At 32.7% G+C, this 24,353-nt stretch overlaps 1 protein-coding gene across 2 annotated transcripts in view; it reads left to right on the top strand.

The window, feature by feature from the left end:
* The first annotated feature begins 1,033 nt into the window (after nucleotides 1–1,033).
* Nucleotides 1,034–24,353, top strand: part of LOC147075625 (uncharacterized) — a 219,819-nt gene continuing 196,499 nt past the window's right edge. Inside the window, exons 1-3 of one of the 2 annotated variants that reach the window (XM_085941924.1) lie at nucleotides 1,034–1,430; nucleotides 1,491–1,966; nucleotides 12,387–12,402. In XM_085941924.1, coding sequence (XP_085798050.1) covers nucleotides 1,034–1,430; nucleotides 1,491–1,966; nucleotides 12,387–12,402 — 889 coding nt within the window. Of the gene's footprint in view, nucleotides 1,971–12,386; nucleotides 12,403–24,353 lie in introns of both variants that reach the window. The other variant, XM_085941925.1, reaches the window with a different exon arrangement.

Genomic DNA, 24,353 nt, shown 5'->3' with positions numbered 1-24,353 from the left:
TTATTTATTAAGTACTTAAAAAGTTTATGCGACTTATTGCTTATTGCGGTTGGTAGATAATCACTGATTTAGGAATAATTGAATGTCACTAATGAAGACACTATTCAATTCCCCAAGTTATATTAACTATTTTAGGATTTTTGATATCACCACACTAATAAAATATTTTTCTTTTATTTTCAGGTCCAATGATTCAGCATATTCATTATCCGGGGTGCAAAGTGTGGGCTTTATTATTAAAAGTGTTCAACTAATAAATTTCACGTTAAACCGATCGAGTGAAAAAAAAATGTCCGGAATGTTTATTTAACATAAAAAAATTCCGGGCCCAATTAGCGGTTGGTTTATTCGAGCATAGTAATAATTGGTGATTATATTTCAAAGTTCACAAAAAGTGCCCGAATTTAGAAAACCTAATTTAATATTGTGTGCACAATAATTTGATTATAGGAAAAGTTTTAATTGCACGATGTAGTAGTAAATTAAATCGGGTTTTATTTTTGTTTTCAAAATAATTTTGCAAAATTGGTTCGCCGTAAGTCAAAAATAATTAATGAGCTTAATGTCGGCTAATTTATTCGTTCGAATTTAATAACAGTGACATAGAATAATACTCTAATTTGTTTTTAATAATACAGCAATTGCAAAATAATCAAATAAAATTTTATCATAAAAATAAATTTAATGATATCAAACGTTAAAATTTTGCAAAAAGAATTTTTCATTAGAAACTCATTGATAAAGAATTTACGGAATGCATCCAATAATAATTTATTAGATGAATATTATTTTATAACTAATAATATTATTGAAAACTGATAAAGTTTCATATAAAAATAAATGTAGTGATAAAATTAATATGCATTACTTTTTTTAACGGGGATTAATTAAACGGTCTAATAATACATATGATTTTTTTATAATCATTGCATTAAAATATTTTTGACGTTAAAAATAAAAAAAACTGGCTATTTTTAGAGACAGTATTATCATTTTCTTGTAAAAATTGGAAAAAATTGTGTAGATAGTAAACATGTTACACAGAAGCTCTTCATCGCGCCGCCGAAGAGCGTCGCGCAGTGCAGCATCGTCTCCTCAAGGTCGAGCACCAAGAGCAAATGCCTTGACTGCTCCGGCTACATCCCCAGCCCGGCGTGCGAGTGTAGCCGTTACGCCAGATTCACCACCGGGCCTAAGAAGTCCACGCCGCAGTCCAAGACACAGCCTAGCCCCAGACTTGGACGTCAGCCCCAATAATCCAGATGAAAACTTACTCAACACGCAAAGCCTAGGAATTCCAATACTAGATAGGAGTCCAAGAAACAGCTTAGCTCCTGATATACCATCATTCAATAAAAGTCCAAGGCATAGCCTAGCGCCAGATTACAACAGAAGCTCTCGAAACTCATTAGTACCGGACACTGCAAGAAGTCCAAGGCATTCTTTAGTACCAGATAGTGCTTTGAGCCCAAGAAATAGTCTCGTGCCAGGATTAGATAGAAGTCCGAGGAATAGTTTAATACCAGATGCAGCATACGGCTCTAGACTCAGTTTAAATCCACAAGATTTCAATAGAAGTCCAAGAAATAGCTTAATCCCAGACTCGGCTAGAAGTCCACGCAATAGTTTGATACCTGAGGGATCAACGTGGAGCCAGCACAGAAGTTCACTTGCTCCTGATATCGGTAGAAGTCCACGGCATTCTCTAACTCCATTAACGGTTGATGGTAGTCGGAGTCCACGAGGAGGCGGTCCTGGTGATTCAGGATTGAGTCCAAGGGGTAGTCCAAGAGGTAGTATTGGCGGTTCAGAGGCTCGGAGTCCTAGAGGGAGTATCGGTGGCGAAGAAGGACGGAAAAGTCCACGTGGGAGTGTCAGCACTGGTGCAGGTGGCCCGAGAGGAAGTTTAACGTTGACTTTCCAGGATCCACCAGCCAGCAGGCGAGCTAGTGATGACAATGGAGCTGCAGGTAAGAAAACTTTATATTAATTATTATAGTTGCTATTGTACCTTGAGATAAAAATATATCATAATATTTTACAAAGATTTAATATACCATTATTATCCACGGGTTCATTAAATTAATGATAAATTAAAAAGAGAAAAACAATATTTTTATTATTAAATATGAATTTGAACACGTGGTATTCCATCGATGAAACAGCGCGATAAATTCTTTAAATAAATCCTCTCAAATACATCCGTGTTTCTTGCATCCTGTTTACTGAGTATCTACCATTATGATTCATTGGAGAGTCCAAGAATTAATTAACGTACGAAATATGAAAAACAGTTAACAGTGTAATATGCAATATTGTCTGTTTACCTGCTTTTCCTATTTTGTGGCTATTCTAACAAATTTAAAAAAAACAGTCGAGATGAAAATTTATTCTTTCTAAAACATATTGTGAAAAATGCTTGTATGAAAATATAATAATAGTATGTAGCTAGCTACTTCCAAATGTAACTATAATACCCGCGGCTAACGTGTCGGCTTATAATGTCGTGGATTCGAGGTTCGAATTACAAAGTCTGGCAAAAAATATACATAATATGTGGCTAACATCCATTTCTCGTAAAAAATCTATTAATACAAACTTCCACTCGGTGGAAACCAATATTATGATCTTAGAATCAGACATAGTCAAAACATTTCGTTCGCGAAAATGATTAATCCCTAGTAACATATTTTATTTGTAAATACTAAAAAAACATTCAACAAAATTGTATTTTATAATGTTTCGTAGTATTATTTTTTTCTTCATATTTAACTGGTTTTTAAATTGTTAAAAATTAACTATTTACTCACATAAAAGTATTTACTATTTTGTGTGTATATAAAAATGTGCATTATTGAAATAGTTAAACAAATGGGCCCCAGCATTAATTTAAGCTACGTGTATCCCCAGGTATTCCTTAACTCCATTAACGGTTGATGGAAGTCGGAGTCCATGAGAAGGCGGTCCTGGTGATTCAGGGTTGAGTCCAAGGGGTAGTCCAAGAGGTGGTAATGCCGGTGGAGAGGCTCGGAGTCCTAGGGGGACAAATGTGTATTATTGAGATAGTAAAACAAATGGGCCCTAGAATTTATTTATGCTACTTGCAGCCCCAAGATTACCGGTTGCCGACAACTGCATTAAATCATGACCTCCAGAAGATATAGAAATGAATAAAATAAACGGAAATAAATTAAAATTCTTCAAATTTATTTACGCAGCAAAATAATCAACGTAGGAAGTAAATAATCAGTAAAACATTTTATTGAAATAAATTCTATTCTCGTCCCTGTAAAACGTCTGTTTGAATTTTAAATGCTTTATTCTCCCGACGGCATATTATTTGCAGTTCATTAATGACAATCAACGTGCGGAGAATTTTGCGATTTCCTATTTATATAATTGATTAATAATATAATATGTACGAGCATACTTACAAATTGGCAATATTGTTTCATATAATGAATTTATTTTTACACTGCAACTGCAGAAAATATGATAAATACAAATAGTATGAAAACAGGAAGCAGGGGCTTAGAAACATACTGTTAATCTTTATTTGAAATACTTTCTTTTTACAATAATTACTCAAATACATATTATTTTGAAATGTAACGAAGACGAAAGTCATGTTCAACTGCTTTACGGGCCAAAAAGAGATCCTCATCAATGGCACTCAGCTTGAACATGTGAAAAAGAATCTATTTGGGACAACAAGTGTCTATAGATGGATGTATATTTGATGCAATTGTTCGCAGAGTAAAGCTAGGCTGGAGTGCTTTTGGCCGCCTGAATAATGTCTCCTAAAGTGACCTTCCACTGTGCCTAAAGCGCAAAGTGTTCAACCAGTGTGTGTTTTCCGTGATCATATATGCATGTGAAACATGGACCCTAAGTAAAAGAGAGATCCTGAAACTTAGAGTAGCACAACGTGGTATGGAGACGTGCATGTTGGGCATAACGCGAAAGGACAAAAAGAGTAATGAGTGGATAAGGAAGCAGACAGGGGTTTGCGATGTAATAGTTTATTAAAAGCCTTAAATGGAGATAGGATGGACACATAGACCAAAGAAGAGACACTCGTTGGACAAATCTAGTCATCCAGTGGTATCCAAGAAGTACAAAACGTCCGAAACGTAGACCTAGAGGCCGCTGCATCGATGAAATGATAAAGTTTTGCGGAAGTACGTGGCAACGCAATGCACAAGACCAAGAGAAGTGGAAGCAGCTTGAAGAGGCCAGTGTATAGATTCAGGCTGATGATGATAATATTATTTTGAAGTATGAGCACCTCCCCAATTCTTATTGTGGCATCTCGTGTATCTCATAGCATAATTATTGTAATGCTAATCCGCTGCCTCAAGTTCTCACCCAACTTACACTCGCCAGTTATTTCCGCTAAAATATGTCCAAATTCCACCACTATATTCAGTGCAAAAGATTCCCTTTGTTCAAGCATTTTGAACCTCAGAGGGCAGAAAATATAATTAGGCGATAGGGTCTCGTATTATACCAAACAATGTGATAATCAGTATGAATTTTAGCCAAGGGTTATTTATCGTATATACTACAACGTTGTATTTTGTTAAACTCGAATTTGATAGTCTTAAAATATAGGTTAAAATTTTTAAGGTCAATAGGTCTCATTTAATTAGCACGTTCAAAATCAATAAAAATACTACGACCTTTGTCAAGAGTAAACCTTCTCAAGTTATAAAGTGTCAAAAAAAACATTTCATAACGGAAGCCCTGGCAGCCGAGCTAATTATATACATGGAGGTGGAGGGCAATAATTATAACTTGAGGTGCAGTAATTTTTAATTCATTATTTCATCAAATTATAATGCTCAACCTGTCAGAAAATGAAATGCCTCCACGAATGACAGGCACATATATATATATATATATATATATATATATCAAAATCGAATTTCCAAATGTCAAAACCGTTTTGTCTCCAGATCATTCATTACACCAGTAAATTCTTGACTGTACATGGTGGCTTCGCTGGCAGGCTCTAAGAGCTTGGTCGTGCTAACCGTTCAACAAGTCCATGTAATAGAGAAATACAGGATGCAAACCCCATCCTCAGGTAATCATAAAATGTATACGGAAAGGGAAGAGTTGCTCAAGTCGGTTCAACCAGTTGTTGAGCCCATCGGACCGTCCAACCTGGTTGCCACAAAAGCCAATTATGTTGCATTTAGAAAATTTACGGCGTCATATTGCTTACGTGAAGATCTTTTCACTTAGATTGTTCAGCAGTTTTGTATTAACTTTTGTTATTTAGCACAATTTTTAATTTTGCATCTACGTGCTCCGCTCTCCGATGGGTACCCTTAACTTAAAGTCATGTAAATTCAGTCAAAGCACATTTGAGTGCATGTCAACCTTAGTCTTGGGAAACTCCTCCTGAGACATTCCCGGTCATAAAAAAATGCTGCTTCACATACAAAAGTAGGATCCCGTGATCGCCTGATTAAAACCGGATGTGGTGCAGGGCAGGTTGGTTTGGTAAGGCCATCGATTATTATCAATTTAAGGTTAGCAATTTTTGGTTAGTGAATTATTTTTATGCTAAAAATTCACTATACTTAATAATATTTGCTTTATAAGCATCTTAATGTAATGATAATTCGTGTAATCAAAATAATATGACAACCTTAATAAACATAAGTCTTTAATATTTTGTGCAGATAAATACACAGTTAGATTTGCATCTAATACATATAAAAGTCTTTGTTGATAACATAGTAATGCTATATCTATAACATTACTATAATAATATTATGAAAATTGAAAAAAAGGATGAAAACTCAACGACAAAAAAAAATATAATTGCGTTGCTTTATGGTTGAACAACCACTGTTTACAAGACGGTATTATTTGATCTGTCGAGAATCAAATAATAGAAGAGTTGGGGTGGTAAAAGGAATCGATGAACATTGAGTCAAAGATCCGAGTGAGTGAGCTAATTTTACGGATTTTCGGCAGACTCGTAAAGCAGACAATGCTCACTATCTTTTGTAGAAAAGGTCGCAATTTGGCAAACACCCTACAAACACCCTTAATACATGAGTGATTCGGATCACACTGATCACTCAAAGGCAGTGGTGTCGGAGTAAGGTATAATTTTTTTTGAGAGAATTGACAAGCATAATAATCTTAATTTTTATTTGTAATTATATATAATATGATTCGATGAATATGAAATGAAGAAACTTTTACTTAAATTCGTCGTAATTAGATATGACGCACATGGCTTAAGACGATACATCAGTGAAACGGCAAATAATTTTCAACTATAGGCGCGACGAAATTTTCGCTTTTTTTCGCAGACTCGCTGGCATTCGGAGAGAGAACGTAACACGTCAATTTGTTTCGTGATGGCGACGGGGGTATTAATTCTTAAATCGTGTAAAGATGACTAAAAACGTTATCCATTTACTTGAAAAAGAAAACATGTCAACGAATATATTATTATTGTTACTAATAGAACATATTACGTTAAAGTTCCCGCCACCACCCGTCATATATGCACAGACGTGGATATGCACGGCCGCTTTCTATGACGCTTAATAAACAGAACATTAAATGGACGCATGTTGGATTTATATGACAAATTATATTTCGTTCGGCATACGTCATTTGCACCCGCTACCCGCAATCCGCGCATCACCTAGCCACGATCTTTTTAGACCGTGCCTCAACGGAGGTATAGCCTTAACTCATTTAGTGTTGACAACGCGACTGGGACATTTGCATTACCTGGCCATTAGACATAATTAACATGATATTTAAATGTGATAATTAAATAATATTAATTAGCAGGTCAGCAGTGATTGTGTTAATCGGTAAAGCAAATTAGCGCGAATCCAGAGAACCTAAATCCGAGTCCCGCTGGGCTTCGTATTATTTTCAAAAAGATTTTTTTAGTGCGTATAATAATATATCTGAGGTGTTTCCAAATTTGTATGTTATGAGAATGATAAATTCTCAAATCATGTGAATTATACGATAAATTAAAAATATATATTTTTTACTATAGGTAGACAAAATGGAAATATTTTTAAGATAAACCTATATTATATTATATTCATATTTATGGAGATTTTACTAACTGATGCATAAAAGTGAATATAGATAGAATGCAATAATATAGTGCTTGCTATTTCTTGATTGCTCAAATCACTTTGGTCTGATTGCTGTATGGATTTAGCTATATTTTAAAACTCAGCTTTAGTTTTATATTATTATTTATTCTATTTCGATAGAAAAGGTAATCATTTGATATTATATCTTAGAATTTATATATTCACATTACTATACTGAAAAATTAAAAATGGCGTGGGTACATATAGTTTTTGATTAAATGTATAAAATGAATGGGTTTGTCAAAACTACAAACATGCTTTGTCGTTATTAGCAATAGCCTAATTGGTAAAGCAAATTGGGGCTAATCCAGTTTATGCGGGTTCGAGTGCTACTGGGCGTCGTAGTCAAATTATGATGTTAATTACAAAAACGTTTAATGAAAATAAAATAAGAAATAAAAAGTATATAAAGGTTATTGAAATTGATTGACGGTTATTTTATTATCTAATATATAAAATCAATTTTGTTTGTTTGTTTGTTTGTTCGTATTTTATGCGCTGCCATACCGTTCATCCGATTGCGATAAAACTTTGTCAACTTATTGTTTGCACTTGCGCGAAGAGTATAGGCTATATCTTATATATAAAAATGAATGTCTGTCTGTCTGTCTGTTCCGTATGCGTTCCTATACCATACCACATTTTGGTAAGTGGTTGTATGCACACCCGTGAAGGTTTCTGAATTAGAAAAATCATCAACTTCTTCATTCTATTTTCTTTTATACGTATGGTTCTTATAGCATTCATGCGATTGCGACAAAACCTTCGTCAGTGGTTGTGCCAACACCCACGAAGGTTTCTCAATTAGTACAACCATCTTCTTCTTCTTCTTCATTATATCTTCTTTTATTCATATGGTTCCTATACCATTCATCCGATTGCGATGAAACCTTCGTCAGTAGTTGTGCCAACACCCGCGAAGGTTTCTGAATTAGTACAACCATCTTCTTCTTCTTCTATTCGTATCCGTTCCTATACCATTCATCCGATTGCGATGAAATTTTGACCAGTTATTATGCGCACGCCCGCAAAGGTTTCTGAATTAGTACGACAATCTTATTCTTCTTCTATTCGTATGCGTTCCTATACCGTTCATCCGATTGCAATGAAACTTTGGTGAGTTGTCGTGCGCATGCCCACAAAGATTTCTAAATTAGAAAATCATCATCTTCTTCTATTCGTATGCGTTCCTATACCATTTACCCGATTGCGATGAAACTTTTGTCAGTTGTTGTGCGCAAACCTGCGAAGGTTTAATTATATACAATACAAAGTTTGTTGTTTGTTTGTTCCATCCAGTTTTGATTATTTTTACTACATATTAATAACATTAATAACATTTGCATATTTTGGATTCGATTTTAATTCAGTGTTCTTTTGTTTGACCTTTGCTCCTATTGTAAGGGCGGACGTGCTCAGCGTGGGTTAAAATGGAGCTTTTTTTCTATTTTCAAAGCATGATCCTGGACATACCTTAAACGTTGTAGATAATCTATTTGTACAATTTTGAAGCCTTATTATCCTTTATATTTATAATAATAAAATGCCTAATTCTTGTCAAATTTGGGATGACAGATTATCAATATAATTTTTTATCGTAAATATTTTTCTAAAATTATCTCGTCATAAATTATACTAATGGTTTTATAAATGCGTTTTATTAAATTAAATTAAGAATACAATGCATTTCCACCATGGATCAACAGTTAAGGGCGTTAAGGCTATACTTCAGCTGGGGCACGGTCTAAAACGATCGTGACTACGCGACGCAAAGATTGTGTGAACGACGCGTGCAGAAAAAAACATAATTTGTCACAAAAATTCAATATGCGTCCAATGTTATGTTTATTGTTCTATTAGTAATATTAATAATATATTTATTGACATGTTTTCTTTTTCAAGTAAATGGGTAACGTTTTTTAGTCATCTTAACACGATTTAAGATTTAATTCCCCCGACGCCATCACAAAACAAATTGACATGTTCACAGTTCGACTTTCGCTCTCCGATTGCCAGCGAGTCCGAAATTTCGTCGCACCTATTTATAGTTGAAAATTATTTGCCGTTTCACTGAAGTATGCTCTTAAGACAATGAAAGGTAGTTTTTGGACTTATTTATTTTCATAATAATAAATTTTATAGCAGACCAGTTTTGTCCTCAATTGGTTTTTTTCTCAACGATTCGTTTTCTTTTATAATTTTCCTTACTATCATTGTCATTCTCTGGCATGTCCATGTTAATGCAAATTCAAGTTGACACGGGCAACACTAACAAAGTATCAACAAGAAACTAGAGTCCTAGTTAATGAACGACTTGCAGTTTGCTCTAAGAAAACTCTGAATTATTCATTTTGTCCAGTCAAACTTGCCCCAAAGCAACCAAACATCTTTTACATTGGGTAACATGAGTATTGGATAAAACTTAGCCAAGTAAATAGTTACGTGATAAAAATTCGTCACTCTAGAAAATGACCTTATGTATACTAGCGATACAATTTAAGAGCGTACATAAGTGAAACGGCAAATAATTTTCAACTGTATGTGGAACGAAATTTCGGCCGCGTCGACCTATTTGCATGTCAATTTGTTTTGTGAGGAATATATTCTTAAATCGTGTAAAGATGACTAAAAAACGTTCCTCATGTACTCAATTCAATGAATATACTATTATTATTACGAATATAATAATAAACATAACATAAAAAGGACGCATGTTGAATATTTATGACAAATTATATTTCGTTCGGCTCGCATCATTTGCACAATCCGCGCATCGCCTAGTGACGATCTTTTTAGGCCATGCCTCAGCTGAGATACAGCCTTAACCGAGACCCACTATATTCAAGCCGCGGCGCTGTGAATTTAGATTATAGTGCTGGTTATTGCTCATACTTCGAATGCAATACAGTAAACGGTGTGTAGAAAATGACAATTAATTGTGTCATATTGTAATAAATGGTTATACTCGTATATTGAACATATATAATTCTGAAAACACTCATGAGAAAATATAGCCAATAGGAAAAATCGTTTTCGAAAAAAGTAAGACACCCGGCAGGAACCGAATCTCTTCGGTATCGCGCCCTGTGCATTACGACTATGCTACGACTGCCATGCTTGATTGCGACAAATTTTAACTATTGGCTTTTTATTAATACCTGCTCATTAGTGCTCTCCAAATTGAGTTACGGTAGGCGATCGATTTTTGTATTCTAAATTAAAGTATTTATTACCTACTGTAATTACTAACCGACGTCACGGATCTCCCCAATATGTATTTTCAATAATAAGAATGGTACATTTTTATATCTTGCGAATTATTCGTTGAATAAAAGAAATAGTTAATTAAATGGTTATATGTTAATTAATTTTAACGAAATCGAAAATACTAATTTACTCCAAATATTCAAATTCGTTCAAATCATATCAATCGCTATCATGGTAACTCGCAATTTAGTGCCGCGGCTTTATTATGGTCGACTTTTTATATTACTTAGGTTACCCATTGTTTTCGTATCCGTTAATGAAAAATATGGAAACTGGTCGAAATGTGTGTGCAGCCCATAAACTAGACTACTTATTTAAAAATAAAGATATGTAATTTGAAAATAGTCAGAATTAGAGCTAATAGAAAAAAAAACTTAAAAAAAACGTGATGCCGGACGGGAATTAAACTCGTGTCCATTGGATTTCGGCCAATATGCTTTACCAATTTAGCCACCTCTACCGCCCTACCTTACGACAAAATTAAGTAAAAGTAATTAATTAAGCAAAAAAAGTCAATCACAAACATTTTAGCGTAATTAGGTAAGGCGTAGGTGGCTAAATTGGTTAAACACATTGGCCGGAAGCCAACATAATATAATATTATGTAAATTCTAATGGATTCAAGCTCTGTACTGTTCCATTTAAGTCGTTTCTCGCAACCCGGGTTTCGCCTTTCGGCATCTTCAGGCGTCGTGTACAGTCACGACACTCGTCGTACAGGTCGCGAGAAACGACTTAAATGGAATGGTACAGAGCTTGGATGCATTAGAAAATTTTCTTTGACTTAATATGAACATTAATTCAATTTTCATAGCTGATTTTGGCAAAATTCATGAATTCAAGAATGAAAACATAACCTAACCCAACAAATAATCCAGTATATCGGCTTTTTTCCAAATTTGTTTGCTGCTGGCTTCCTGTGGAGTGTAAACCGACAAGGACCGTGTTTTTAGGCATGAATTTTATGTCAGTAGGTACTATACGAAGAGTTCGGTCTTTAATATACGGCCATATATTCCCTTATACAACGTTTCACGGTGAAGTGAGATACGGCGAACTGCATACGTACAAGTTTCCGGACACGATTATATTCATATGAAGATCGATAGTAAAAAAAAGTTAAACATTTTATTCAAAAAGAAAAAGTAATTAGGAATCAAAATCACAGAATTATAAGTATATATTAAATATATAGTAAATATTATAAATATACAGAGTATAAAGGTCACAGTCAAATCGACAAGGCATCAATCAATCCATATAATAACTTCCGGTTTGTTCTGATGTATGGTCGAGACTCTTCTCGTTAAGAGTTAAATGACTCCTGACGATGTGCTCCGTGGTTTAAATCCTACCACACTCACAAATTGGTGACTCTTTCAAGTCCCACTTTTACATTATATAATCTGGAATCCCCCTAGTGGATTCGGTTCAGATACACGCCATATTTGCGTGAAAGCCTAATGACAGGTTGAATAAAAAATAGCTTACTAAAACATGTGTTTTACATACTTTTAAAACTACCCTCGTATATAATACGAAAAGTAATATTAAAATCAATTACTTTTATTTTTTACGCTCCTATTTTTTGTCCAAAAAATAACATATTTTTCAAGTTTTTTTTCATCTTGCTAAGCCTCAAATTTTTTATTAAATCCTATCTCTGTTATGACTGTTACATATTACTTTTATGTTAACGCACTATTCATAAGTTGTTTAGCATATCGGAAAGTAGCGTCACGGAAAAGGCCGAAAACTCGACGCGAAGATAAAAAAAAATAGCATTCATGTTCTTTTTAGTGATATATTGAAGGCACTTTGGTGTGCTTAGTAAAGGCGAAGCAGTTCCCCACGCTAAAATGTAATTTATTTCGAACGTATTTAGTAATGACTTTGGCCGTGAACTACCGTTAACTTAATACAAAAAATGTTTTTGAGGAGGTTAAAAAGGAAAACTCTGTCAAAAAGTTGAGCACGAGGGAGAGTTCAATGTTTAGAATTTTGTTGAAGGTAGGTCCTAAAAAAACAATATTCTATAATTAAAGCTTAAAGTTTTTAAAAGTTCACAAACATCATGCGTAAAAACACTTACGTAATAATATTATGTTGATTGCTTTATGTACACTTTTCTGTTCGAAACTTTCACACTCACAAAATCTTCAGATTAGATACATTAAAAATGTAAAAATCAACTTTTCAACTCCATACTTTTTTTAGATCTTTATATTAATTTTGATATCAGGACAAAGCTATTTCTGACAGTATTTTATAATTTTATCATTTCTAATAGACTAAAAAACATATTATGAGCATAACATATTATTAAGTAGAACAGATTAAAAGGATAGTCTATTTGAATCAATGACATTAATAATTTGAATGGTAAAAGCTCTCGAGCGGAATACAATAATTGATGTGAGTTTAAGCTTTTTTGAGAGAATTACTAAACTACTATTCATCATGACAAGATTAAATTTAGACTATATTGTCGTATTCATTATATTTTATAATATTAATAGTGAATTTAGTTTCCTTTGATGTTAACATTTTTACGCGCGGTACACAAAAATTCCCGGGAGAGTGCATCTTGCTGTAACGAAAAACCTACATGATTTATTTGATAATCGAAATAAAAATTGAAGAAAGCAGGCGGAATTGATCATTGATATTTTTATTAGTAACCGCACACACTAGCAATTACGTTATCTACATAATATAGGTAGATTACTACTATTATTACAGACGTAAACCAATACATCATCGATTTAAAAAAAATACTATTATGTACTTTGTGTTAGTATTAATGTATGGCAATAAAAATGTTATTTTATGTGTTTAAAAATTTAATAACTAGTAAAGTACATAATATTATAAACGAATTTTTATAATTTCTTGTAATAACTGTATGACAATGAAGTTCTCAATCGAATGTGAAAAATGGGTATTAAAGCCAGAAAACTATTGTATCATTAGATGAGAATAAATTAGTAAAGCGTTCTTCAATTTGTCATCAAAGAAAAGATCAATGGTAAATGTAACAGATGACTACGCCACATTTCGTGGCTTAAAAACCTCCGTGATTCGTACGAGTGCAGATCCACTGTACTGTTTCAGGTAGCTGATGATACAGTAAAGAACAGCCTAATGGTGGCCTTTGGGATAGATAAGAAGAAAAAAAAGGGTTCTAATTATTGTAGTTAACAAATATTTCATTAAAACACTTAAATATGGATATTATCTACTAATAATCTACGTATCCGAGAATGAAGAGAAAACTAACAAGTTTCATTTCTATCGCGTGTGTTCTTTACACTTTTTAATTTTATTAAATAATGTGAATATCAACCTATTTTATTCATCTATCAAAAACAATGAGAGAAGTATATAATATAGCTTTGAGAGGAGAGTTTTGAGAAAAATCTTTGGGACTACTCAATAAAGTAGCACTAATTGGAAGTCAAGATATAATGAGAAGCTGTACACAAAGGCGGGCGAAAAGAGCACGCGGCATATGAAAATGCAGATGCTGTGCTGGATTGGCAACGTGTATAGAATGCCGGAGAATACACCGGCAAGGCGTGCTATATACGCAACCCCCGATGGCAAGAGAAGACCTGCACCTGAAAATGCACGGTCAAATCAATTGAAGAGTATTGGTGCTGGATCGTCCAGGATGGAGGAAGTTTTTGAAGCAGGCGAATGGTTGTAGTGCCATAAAATATGATGGTCCATATAGAAGAGTTAAGTCTAACTTTTGAATGTATATTAATTTTACCTTCATGCTTAACGTATGTTTCAAAAGTTTTATTATCACAGTAATAATAAAATACAAAGCTAACATTAGTTACATACCATGCCGCAATACGCATTGTGCTTTTCCCCTTAGTAAAGTTTGTCATAATAATTAGAATGTATTTTACTTTCAAAGCACATTCAATTTTATGACATACATGCAAGCTACTATTAGGGAAATATTTTCGTGTAGCAAAGCGTTTTATAGTTATTGCCTCTATAAATAAGCCCAGTTTACAAGGAATAATATATATTATATCTGTGAACGGTATAAATACGGAAAATTGAATGTTATGTTGTTTTAGAATCGTAAAACATAGTTTATATCAGAGGTAGGAAATCTATATTAATGTAGTATATGAATGAAATTTACCACGTGATATTATTATGTAAATCAAATAATAACTGTTATTTTGTTGAGAAAAACTATCCACAGCGATGGATTTTTCGAGTACAACAGGATCATAATCATTACCGTCAATAGTGACTTAATCAACCTAAGGTGAGTCCTAGCTTCCCACAATATTATTTTCCATCTCGCCGTACCTAAATCATAGATCAGTGTCCTTCGACAACGCCCGATCATAATATGGACCGCCACAGAGTGGCTTTTGGTGGATAAATAACTTGTTTATATTATACGAAACACACCAGAAATAAGCACACGCTATTTTTTTATTACAATTTTGAACAAAATAATATTTAGATATATAATAGTATTTACAAAGTTGTTAAATTTCAAACAAAGTCTAATATTCTTTCTTTCGACCATGTCCGTTCCTAATAGGATCATATGGGCCTCCACAGAGTGGAGGTTTGTATTATTTTGTTTTTACGAGAAATGGATGTCAGCCACTTGCTCAACCTATTAGGTCCATATTCTGACTTATACACACATTGAAAAACAATATGTGTACTTGTCAGACCCATGATTCGAACGACGCTATAGGCTGACGCTTAAGCCGCGCGGCCATCGTGGGCGTTACTAGTGTCCTTCGGTTACATGTAAATTGTACGTATCACATTTCGCTCTAGCTCAGTTCACCCTGAGCCGTGTGTATAGCATTGACATAACAAAATACGCGTTGTTCATGGAGGATAAATTGTTGTTGATAATTGATTGGTGGTATTGAAATATCAAAAATGAACGCTGTCATTATTATCAGATATTTGATAAGTATGACTTAATACTTACGAAAACCTATCAGAATTGCATATAAGTTATACGATATGATTATATTTTAAATTTGATTACCTACTTATTTTCTTCTGTCATTTCCTTGTGTATACCTATAATAGGATAGAAAAGTGCTTCGAGAACAAAAGTCGAGAAAAATATATTTAAAAAAAATGGAGATAACTGATTTTAACCGTTCCTTTACAATGCTAAAAATTTACGTCCATTCCTGTGATTTACCTTGGGTTACCGTACGATATTAGCAATAAAACAGTTGTTGGTAAAAGGCGAACACATACGAGTTAGGAAATTAATATATATATATATATATCTAATAAGGTTGTTTTATCTATAAAATGTTCAAAAAAACACGAAAACTTAATTGTAATCACACGAATATTTATAGACACTATTACAGCCTACAAGTCATATTATTACTATCTTGAACTCTTACTTTCCTTTTTACTCCTTACTTTCATATCTCTCTCAAAATTGAGTATGTTTCCCTTTGTCGTATATGCTTTTGGAAATTTTTAAAAGAATTTCAATTATGTCATATTGATGACTCCAAGAATACTCAGGATGAAGATAACAAAGTGCATATTAACTGATTTTTTTCTGTTTAATAGACTGGGTAACCTAAGCTGACATTACACAAAATTATTATTATTATTCAACCATGTCCAATCCTAATGAGATCATATGGGCCTCTACAAGTAGAAGTTGTATTAACAGATTTTTGTGTTTACGAGAAATGGATGTCAGCCACTTGCTCAACCTATTTTTAGACCCATACTGACTCATACACAAATTGAAAAAAAACAATCTGTGTATTTTCCAGACCCAAGATTCGAACCTCAGACCCACCGATGCTTAAGCCGCCTAAGACCCACCGATGCTTGGGTCGTGTGACCCAAAAAAAGTGTGAAATGGGAGTGTCAAAATCAATAGTTTTATAAATTTATAAAATTAAACATACAAATGCTTTTGCCTTTCACCTCCTTGGCCAAACTCTCTAATGATGCAGCGAATTAAGAAGTGGAAAAAGCTACTTTTGTAATGCAATTTATAAAAATCACGTAATAGGCGGTGCGATAAGGAAGTAAGCGGAGATTAAGCACGTTTTGAAAAGTTGCCAAGGAAACTTTAATTATTATTATTGTGGAGGTTGGAGGCGGTGAAGGTAGACGTGATTATGTGACAATTTTTTTAGAAAGAGTGTTGTATATAAACAATTTAAACTGTAAATAACATTACAGGCAATAACTACTAAAAAAATCAATCTAGACCAGTGGTTCTCACGTGAAATTTAACTGTGGCCCCACCAAATTTCGCTTTCGTTGTGATTGAAAAAATTAAAGCTAAATTTTATTTACTAAAAAAAACGGATCAATTTATATAAATAAACAAGTCCATTTAATAAGACATTTGAAAATTTCAGTACAATATATCTATTTGTTTAAAAATAATGCAAATGGAAACTCCTCAATACTATTTTTTCCAAATGCGAGCCGCATGGCTGCTTATAAGTTTACATCTGTCAACTGGCTTCGATATTTGTTTTTTATGAAGAACTTTTGAAACTGATTTACGCTGAATGATATTTCACAGTATACAGTAGTAGGAAAAATCGACAATATTAATAAAGCAATTGTTTGAATTGACTTGATTCTTGGTCAACGTATACGGCAACAAGGTGTAATATTACTCATGATAATATGGAATAACTACAATAACATTAGTATTTAATTACAGTAAAATAATTTATAACTACAATTTTCATAGCCAATTAAGGCAAAATTCACGAATTCAAGAATGGTAACCTAACCTAACACAACATAACCTAACAAATTTTCAGTATATCGGCTATTTTCAACATTTGTCTGCTGGCTTCTACTACATATTATACAAAACTCTATAATTTACTGTAGGTTATACTGCAGGAAAGATAGAAGATAGCAAAAGAATAGGTAAAAAAAGAGTATCTTAGCTATGTAATCTCCATAACTGGTTTCATTGTTCAAATGTTGTCAATTTAAATCGATCAATTCGGTCAACAATTAACGACACGTCAAATTAATTCTGATATGCAAGTATACAAATAACAACAATTGCTAGCGCCGCAGGCGAACAAATAAAATATCCATGAAATTTATGAATTTATTGCTTAATTTTGAGTGTGCCCCCCAGTAGCGAAGGTATATGTGTATATTTTGGGCGATACGACAAAATTGTGCACACTTTTTCATTCATACGTATTTGTTTTCGTTAGATTAAAATACATATTACGCATATGGTTGGGTTATTTTTTTAAATTCATTAAGTCCTGCCTAAACCAAACTATAATAGATAAAAAATATTATTATATTTATAAAATATCGAAAGTTAAGTATGATTTAATTGCATAACTTTAGATATTTTAGAGATAGATAAGTATTTTTGACTGTTATCTATTATGGCTTGGATTTTATAGGGTTTAATTGAATTTTAAAAACTAACCAACACCATCTATAAATTGTAGTCTTATTACAATGAAAACAAATAAATATGACAGACAAAGTTTAATGTGCACCATTTATGGCGGATCTTAATAACCTACCTCCACCCTTCGCCACTGGTGCCAACTCTACGTAATGCATGTCTTGTATACATTCACAGGACGACACTGTACAGTTAGTAAATTAATATTTTACTATTTATTTATTACTAGATCTTCAAAAAAAAATACTTTTGTATATAAAACTACCTAGTTACCTATATACGAACTATGATACAATATCTACCAAGCTAAATATTGAAAATAGGTACCTAATTCATTGTTTGAAAATAAGTCATGTTAATAACTGCGTATCCGGAAATTTGTACGTAAACAGTTCACCACAGGACACTTATTCGTGCGCCGCAGTACGTGAAACATGAGTACGTGTAACGTTTAATCAAATGACGAGTTCTTCGTTGTACATTTCATCGTGGAGTATATTTGTACGTATGCTACAACATGTGGCAAATTTTATGAGACGTCTTTACTAGGTTAGGTTAGGTTAGGTTAGGGTTAATATAATTGGAACAGTACTATTTGCAAACTATCGCCGCATTTTGTAAGATACGTACAAATGTATTCCACGGTGAAATGTTCAACGAAGAACTTATAAGTTTACATCTGATTACTCGTCATTTGATAAAATGTTTCACGTACTGCGGCGCACGAATAAGTGTCCTGCGGTGAACTGTTTACGTACAACTTACATGTAACCTAATAATTGTTCCTACGTTAGTGTAAATGCATTAGTGGGACACACTGCATTATTATTACCCACTACATAGGTCACGGAGTATCAAAATAAGACGTTAATTTAATTGAGATATTTTATTATGACGTAGCGTTCACGGGTTGAAAACATCCTGGTAATGAAAAACTTTGTTGGAATTTGTTAGTGTTGACCAAACTCATTTTCGCATTGGTGTTTCACAACTAAAATAATATCTCTAAATGAGTTTTTCAAGAAACTTCTCGTAACTAACATATTTTCTGTCTAGTATTTATAAAAGTAAATAGAATCAAATCAAATAAAATAATAAGGGACATGAATGTTAAAGAATATTTTAGAATGTAGCAATATTTAATGAATACACATATTTTTCGTATCAATTACCCATTTTATCCTGTCACGACCTGCCATTTGGGGCATAGGGCACGCGCAAGGTCGCGCCACTCCCTCAAAAAATACGACACCCGATGGGACTTGAACCTGTAACTACTAGATTCGCGCCAGAGTGCTTTTACAATTAAGATACGGGCACCCTACTTAAGTACGACTATTTATTTTTAACTAGTAGTTATGAAATGCTTATCGAATTGCGGTACAATGTTGGCTATCAGTTTTTGTATATTGAATCAAGGTAGGTAATTAAATGCCCAAATTACTAACCGGTTTTTTCTAGTGGTGTAGCGGCATGACTTGGAAAAGAGGCCCATAGATGGTGTGGCCCATTGCCTGGGCATCGAAAGCGCTATGTAGACGTATTAGGATTTAACTCTATGTTTAGCGGTGTGACTTCGAAAAGAGACCCATAGATGGCTCTGCCCATTGTCTGGACGCCGCAAGCACTATGTAGACGGATGAGGATTTAACTCTATGTTGACTCCGTAATTGATATCTCTATAATCTCTCGAATTCTTACAGTCAGTCAGTTTAGTCTGATTATCTCTAACCTTTGTCATCATACAGGTGCAGGTCCTCTATTTTGAGACCAAGCACCTACACTATCGAGATTCATTTCTAGTTATAAATGGGGTATCTAGTTGTCACATGACGTGATATCTACCTGAACTGAACCAATACTTTGGGTAAGTTCATCTGGTTATTTGGTCAAGCTAGCCATCTTATCTTGTTAATCTGTTTTCGTGTACCGTTTAAAGTATTGTCTGTTATTGTTGATTAATCTTTGTGAACTCGGAATAAATACTAAAACCGGAAAGGTTATAAATACTATAACTGGCGACTAACGTGGGACCAAAGTGTTTCTATGTTATAAATAAATAAAAACCATATTCTTATAGTGGGTATATGTATGAGATGTTTTCAAATCATGTATGTTCAATATATATAATGTTACAATCTCAAAACTTGTATTCGTTGAATAAAAGAAATAGTTTATTATTATATTAGGTAGTTATTCGTTATTACACCACGTAGAAGATAGTGGATTAGACTTAATACATAATACAGCTTAGAACTGAATTTATAAATTTATTCATGCTAGTCGAGTTTATTTTACCACGTTTTTATTAGCTCGTTTTCTTGTTTATCCAGTACAAATCTTGCAATCAATTTTTAACTAACTTCCCGACTAGCTAATCATTTGAAACTTTTAGAATATATCAGAACACGATGAAAATGCATTATTTTAATACGTTTAGGCATCTTTAAGCAGAATTGAATTCATTGTCAGTTAATTCTGTTTTGTATGGAAAGTTAGTTCGGAAAAAAATCTGCAAGGTGGCGCTTCGATCGAATTCAATGCTTGCACTTTTGCGTAACGGCGTTCGACGATTTTGAAAAAAGAATTAACTCGCGTTCTTTTTGATTGTTTGCTTGTTTTTTACTTCATATCAAGTACAAGTTTTAAAAATCTCATATATATTATGTTATTCAATTAATAAATGTTTGAAAATTTCTTATAATTGCTCTCTTAATTATGCATTTGATCATTTTCTTTCAAGTTGATGGGATAATTCATCAAAAAAATTTAAAAAAAGTATTTATTAATACATAGAATTGTCAAGTTTTTATGATTCAACAGAATTTAAAAATGTGGTATATCCACCCACCACTGACACCATTATTGGTTGCTAGGGGTCTGAGGTCCTAGCAACTAAATTATTAATATATACGTGCGTTACTATGGAAATCAATATGACATGCCAAAATGACATTTCAGTATTATTTCTTTCAAGTACATTTTTTTTTGATCGGTTAAGATAGTCAAGTCAAGTTTATATGATTCAACAGAAAATTTAGAAATGTGGTATATAAAAAGTTTTTTTTATCTTGTAATTATTTAATGTTTTAATATTCTGCGCGTGTATATTTTTTTGCAAGAATTAAATTGAGTCAAGTCTGCCAATGTTAGTTAGTAACCATACACTGACAAGCATATCGATACAATTAATCATCAATCGGTTTTATTATCTATACAAATGTCAAACGAAAATGTTCACGGACATAATTTGCCGACGTGTGGCGGAAAAATTAAAAATCGTCGGCGACTCGATAAATCATGTCGGTACACATTCGGGCCATTAAATAAACGAACACAGAAAAAAAAGTCAATAATTCTCCCCAATGAAATGTTAGGTTCCATCAACGGTTATGAGAGTAAAACGTAAAAGTCTTTTTTGTTGTATTATGTAACAAAGGGCAATGGCTGGACACGCGATCAAATCATAAATCACTTAATACTGGCCAGAAACAATTGGATTTCAGGTGAGGTGAACTTGGATTTGCACTATATCTTCTTGCTTGTAAATTTGTTGTTTTTAAATGGGCTCAGCGGAATATTAATCACGATGGTCAATGTGGACCAACTAGTTATACAAAGGTCAATGTTAAATAAATATAAATATCGATCTGACATTGAATAACCGATGGGATCACTTGACAGGTGATTTGGATTTTGAACAATACACACCGAATGGAGCAGATCAAGTCGCAAGGCATAGACATTTTTAGCTGTAACCGCAATAAATTACAGTTTGTATTAATAAATTTAAAAGATAAAAATTTAAAGCTCTAGATATGAATTGAGTAATTCATAATAATTACCATAGTAATACAAGATCACAAAAAATATCAACAGGTTAATTTTAATACACTTACGAGATTGAAATTTAATTTAAATTTAAATTGAATGTTAAAATTCGCCATATAAAAAGAATAGTTTATGGATTTTAAAAGGATTTTAAGTTATCTATTATTTTTTACAAAAAAATGTTTTAAATTAAATATACGCAATTTGAAAAACGATGTTTCATAAAATTCGCCATTTAAAAAGAATATTTTATTTATATTTAAATATATCCAGCGCTTAATTAATTTTTGGCAATTTCTTTAGTTTAATTAAGTTATATAATATTATTTTTAAGAAAACAAAATATTTTAAATTAAATATAGGTATATACCTAATTTGAAAACATATAATGCATATACACACTAGAAAAAATCATTTTGTAGAAAAAAATACGACACCCAACAGGACTTGAACCTGTATCTGTTGGATTCGCGCCAGTATGCTTTTCCAAAAATCAAGTTACGGGCATATTAGTTAATTACGATGATTTTAACTAGTAGTTATTACACGAAATGCTTATAGAATTGCGTTATAATGTTGGCTATTATTAGCAATTCTAAGTACTTACTTTATAAAAACTAAATAATGGAGTAATCTGCGACGTCGGTTAGTAATTATGGAATTAATTGATACCTACCATAATTTAATATACTAAAACCGACAGCCAACATTATAACGCAATTCGATAAGCATTTCATATAACAACTACTAGTTAAAATGTCGTAATTCACTAACATGCCTGTAGCTTAATTGGAAAAGCATACTAGTGCGAACCCAGCAGATACAGGTTCAATTCCCGTCGGGTGTCGTATTTTTTTCTACAAAATGATTTTTTATAGTGTGTATATGTATGAGATATTTTCAAATGATGTATATTCGATATACAGAATGTTACATTCTCAAATCTTTTGTCTTATTCGTTGAATAAAAAAATAGTTTTAAATTAAATATAAATAGAAACATATAACCATTAATTATTCAAAAATATTTTTGACATCCTGGAGAAAAATTAGATTAAATAAAATATTTCTCTATACTGATATCTAATAATAATAATATGGTATAAGATATTCACATTTAATATATTTTTTCTTAATTGTAAGTTTTTTTTTTACTTTAAAGAATAATGTTTTAATATTAATCAAATTGTCAGTTTTAAAATGTTAATTCTCAAAAATTGTATTAAATTACAAGCTTAAAAAATATTTTTACATTCATTTTCAAATTTATTTATTTACGTATAGTAAACGTAACAAATAAAAAATTCAAGTCGTTCATAAAATGATATAACACCAAAGAAATAGTATTAAAACCGTATTACTATCTTAGAAAAATCAGTAGAAACTGTAACTATAAGAGACTAATATTATATAGCCGGCTTACACGAAAAAGTAAATACAAAAATTCCAAAGTAGATACGCGGAATTTCACCGAATAAGTGGACAATATTTAAAAAAAATATAAAACAACATCCACATAATACTTATCATCACGTAGATGGAATACCGAAGCCATATAGTTGTTGCCCTTCCAATTGGCATCACCAAGTTATTTCGGCACCTTGGGAGAACAAACAACTGGTGCTTCCAATTTTTAAGATAGCTCTCTCAGGGATATACAGGTAAATATTATTAATAATGGTAGAGTTTTCATTTGTATAAGTCAGTGAATTTGATATTTGGGTGCCTTGATAGTAGGTAGAGCATTGCTTATAAGCGCCGGCTAGACGCTCATGCTTTACCACAAGCTTACCTGTGCAAACCGGTTTGTATCGGGAAGTCCGTGAGTATGAACGGGGAAACTGTAGCTCGCGCAAACCGAAAAACGCTGTAAAAGTTTTTCGTATTTTTCGCATAAACTATATCGCGCAAACATCTTGCTGCCGTCGCATTAATGATAAAAATAACTATAAACTATTTAAAAATCAGATGAATGGATTCCAAATTTTTTAAACTTAAACTTTTACGTATTTTCTCGATTTGAATCAGAGGGCGAAAATGTTCTTAAATATAAGTAGGCACTTACCTATATTTAATAATATTATCACCTTACTATTAAGATCTCGTAAGTCCGGTATTATGGAAAAATTAAGTTTGTTCGACAAAATTTAAATCATATCAATACCTCGGTTCTCTAGACTAGTACGCTGTCCATCTATCGTTAATCGTATCATTTAAAAACTTGTAAATCTCTGGTTTCAAATATGGAATTAAAACCTCGTATTTCACGACCAGTGTTAGATTCATCGATTAGAGAGGTGATTAAAATGTTGTTTTTATTACGTTTTTTCCTTCCTTTCAATATTCTTTTCAAACAGACTTACGAGGTTTCAATAGTAAGGTGACGATATGTTTTTATTAATTTGTGAGGTAATTTTTATTTTCAAAGACTATTTTTAAAAACATTTCTAAGTTTAAAAAAAATATGATCCCGAATACTTGACCTATGAGTTATTTTTAGAATCCTACTTGATGTATAGAAATCCAGGGCTACACAAGCTTAACAGAAGGCTTTTAGTAAAGAGACCTTATTGCGCCTCCAAGGGTAAGTGTGGGCTAACCATAATGCTTGATTTAAGTGATTAGGGACTAAGCCAAATAAAGATTAAGTGTTAT

This window comes from Rhyacophila brunnea, unplaced genomic scaffold (genome assembly GCF_057557595.1).
Source record: "Rhyacophila brunnea isolate RB1 unplaced genomic scaffold, BYU_Rbru_1.0 scaffold_14, whole genome shotgun sequence".
NCBI lineage: Eukaryota > Metazoa > Arthropoda > Insecta > Trichoptera > Rhyacophilidae > Rhyacophila > Rhyacophila brunnea.
Note: the sequence above shows the minus strand (reverse complement) of the source record. Positions and strands in the feature narration are given on the sequence as shown.